We start from the raw sequence: 3192 nt of genomic DNA on the forward strand, positions 1-3192 counted from the left end.
TTAACACATATGCCACATAATTGTGATAATAAAAATGATACCAAGAAATAAAATTTAAATGTTAATACAAAAATCCAAAAATCAATTTATAATTTCATGGGCAATGATAGCCAACTACCCCTTTAATTGTCATAATAATATTTTGGTCGGTATAACTTTAAATTTAGAAATACTAGCTGTAGTTCCTATTGCTAGCTCACGACCGTCGGGTATAATGTAAAGAGCTGACAACTCCTTGATACAACTAACAGCATGGACTATAACTAAAAACGGTATTTAAACTCACGGGGAAGACACTATCATTCTTCAGAATTAAAGGGTATCTAAATTGAACCAAAATCTTTTTGTTTATGTTAACTTTAGATTGAAATCTGGGGCTGAGATTAGACAATCATTAAGTTCTGTGGACATTACAAGTCATATGACTTGTGCAGGTCTAATGTATAAAGGTCTACAAATTAACCTTAATGCATCAGCAATTTCTGTGACTAATTTTGTTAATTCAATAGTCTATTCCCTTACAACTCCATGGACGCGAAAAAGGTTGATCATCAATTCAACATGAGTTCTTCACATGGTTTCTGAAGCCTTGCGTGATATTCCTCTTTTAATTATCAAAATTTTAAAGAATGGATGAATTATTTATATCTATTTTATAAATGTAATACAAAAATTAAGTGAAATGAAACAAAACAGAAAACCAACAAAAAATGCTATCTATTCCCTTTAATGTTTGCATCATTAATTGTAAAATCATCCTTGAATTTGAGAGCTGCATTTCTAAGCCAAGTCCCCCGACCAGTCAAGTCCTTGGACAAGAACGTAGATGCTTCAACATCTGATAAGCTGTTTGACCAAGCAATTCTTTTTGATCTATCAGCTCCCGGACCTGAACACCTGTATTCGCCGTAGTACAACTTACTGCACAATCAATACATCAAAAACAAGGAAACAAGTTAGACACTTGGCCTGTGTGTGATTAATTTCAATTTGGTGCACACACTATTAAAGCAGATTAATTGAATAGATTATATACTTGTGCTTGGCATGGTCGTTCAGGTCATTCCATCCTTGGGGCACTATCACGTCGGACATGTAAGTCAGGGCATACACAACCCTAGAATAAGCACCCCAGGGCCTTCCAAGCACTGCCTTACCAACGCCGGAAATCTTGCAATCCAAGAAAGTGAATCCTGTGTTTTCTTCTGATGACACTCTTTTCTGAGCAGTTATAGCTCCGCCCCACGTCGAAAGAGAATGTATAAGGCATCTCTGCAAATTAAGGCCACGAATCAACGTTGTGAAACTTAATTAATTAATTGTTTATGTTGGAAATTAAGGTAGCCTAATGAGAATTAGTACTCACTTCAAAGAAGGAGTTAGCATTTCCGCTGATGAAATCTGTGGCTCCTTCAATGTAGCATTTACTATAATAATGATTTCCGGTGTCATCTAGGAGTGTATGTTGGTAAGACAGAATCCTGCAGCCGTAAAATGCAGCTTTATCCGCAGAGACTCTTAGCGCAACTGCTTTGCCGAATGATCCATATGTGTTCTGTAAGATATTGATTTATCAAGGCATAAGTTATATACGTAAATGGTAGCTAGCAATCAAGGACTTCATCATATACGCAACGCAAATACGTACCTGAATCGTTAGAGATCGTGCAACAAAATGAGAAGCCAACACAGTGAGAGTTGCAGAATCAAGAATGGAGCCGCCATCGCTCCATGTTATTTTGGTGTGAGATGCCTTTGTCCCACTGATTGTTATGAAGGGCTTATTAGCAGGCACAATAATCTTTTCTCTGCATATATATGGTCAAGCACATGTAAACATATAGAAGAAATTGTGTAATGAGTTCCAGCTATTGAAACCAACAAAATTCAATTGAAAATATATAAAAGGAGAGATGTAACGGTTAATTACTCACTTGTAAATTCCTGGGGCAACCGAAATGAAAACCAATTCTGAGTTATTAGCTGGTACAGAATCAATGGCTTCTTGTATGGTCCTAAAATCTCCTCTGCCATATTTTTCAACTCTAATGAGAACAGCAGTGGAAAAATCTTTGGGGATTGTAGCAGTAAAGCCGCAGGTAGCCGTAATTGAAGCAAAAACAATTGCTGTTGCAACAAACAGAATGCTAACATTTTGACTGTAATTCTTCATTGTAACAGAACCCATATATGTTAACGATAAACATTTTCTACACCTTTTAATATAGGACTTGCCCTGCCCCCAGAAGAAATTACAGATAATCATGTACTTACTCTACTTAATTAGAAACCAACTAATAAAGATAGGTCTAATTAGAGATAGTTAATGTCATATGACTTGTAATGTTAACATCAATTGAGACTTGACTATTTTTCATTCTCAACCGCAGCTGTCAATCTAAAGTTAACATAAGCAAATAGATAATGACATAATTTAGATACCCTTTTAATTTAGGAGAATGATAGTTCTTTGCTGAAAGTTTGAATACCTTTTTTAGTTATAGTCCATTGACTGTTATTAGTTTTAGGGAGTTGACAGCTCTTGACTTTGAAAATATTAATAATAAAACCTTATATCCAGCGGTTGTGAGCTGACAATATTACAGAAACCAAACTATTACTATCACGTATTTGGCTATCATTTGCCCATGAAATTGCACATTCGCCTTTTGATTTTTGTTGTACTTTAAAGTTTTAATTTTCTTACTGAATTAGTATCATTTTTAATTGCCACAATGAAGTTAACTTTCTTAGGACTCGGGCTTGATGCTTTTTTCATGTGACACGGAATCTTTACTGATATATTTTGCGATCCCTACTATGCCTTGAAACTGAAAATTTTCTTTTGACATTTATTTGGCCCCTTACTTTAATTTGGTTCATCATCGGCCCCCATAAAACAGAAGCAACAAGGTTTGTCAATTACATGGAGTCTGATTTGGTTTGCTTCGTTTCTATTCCAAATTAAGAATTTTTAGTTGTTTCTTACTCTTTATCCTAATCAAAGTACCTAGTATATGGCTTTCATTCATAAGAAATGACCAAACAAATCCTTGTGCATAAACAATACATGCAAGCAAAAGTAGAAATGCTGCAAATGGCAGGCAGGTTTGATCATGTTCAATAAGCAACCAACTTAATTTAATGGGAAAGCTGCAGTTGAGTATGGAGAATAATTAAGTTAATTATGTC

The 3192-nt window shown here is 35.0% G+C and overlaps 1 protein-coding gene across 1 annotated transcript; it reads right to left on the minus strand.

Moving 5' to 3' along the window:
- Window positions 1–713: 713 nt before the first annotated feature.
- On the minus strand, window positions 714–2188 carry LOC102621163 (putative pectinesterase 11). The gene is made up of 5 exons (XM_006469247.2): window positions 1935–2188; window positions 1649–1808; window positions 1367–1555; window positions 1037–1272; window positions 714–921 (listed from the first exon to the last, which is right to left on the minus strand). The coding sequence occupies exons 1-5, from the start codon at window positions 2186–2188 to the stop codon at window positions 714–716; spliced, it is 1047 nt and encodes a 348-aa protein (XP_006469310.2).
- Between the last annotated feature and the right edge of the window lie 1004 nt (window positions 2189–3192).

The sequence above is a fragment of the Citrus sinensis genome, chromosome 8 (assembly GCF_022201045.2).
Source record: "Citrus sinensis cultivar Valencia sweet orange chromosome 8, DVS_A1.0, whole genome shotgun sequence".
Taxonomy (NCBI): domain Eukaryota; kingdom Viridiplantae; phylum Streptophyta; class Magnoliopsida; order Sapindales; family Rutaceae; genus Citrus; species Citrus sinensis.

Bases quoted from the DNA above. Each gene is read 5' to 3' on its own strand.
- LOC102621163 (XM_006469247.2), bottom strand. From the start codon at position 2,188: ATGGGTTCTGTTACAATGAAGAATTACAGTCAAAATGTTAGCATTCTG. The intron at 1,809-1,934 runs GTGAGTAATTAA...ATATATATGCAG, and splicing joins GTTGCCCCAGGAATTTACAA to AGAAAAGATTATTGTGCCTG. The intron at 922-1,036 runs GTATATAATCTA...TTGATTGTGCAG, and splicing joins AACGACCATGCCAAGCACAA to TAAGTTGTACTACGGCGAAT.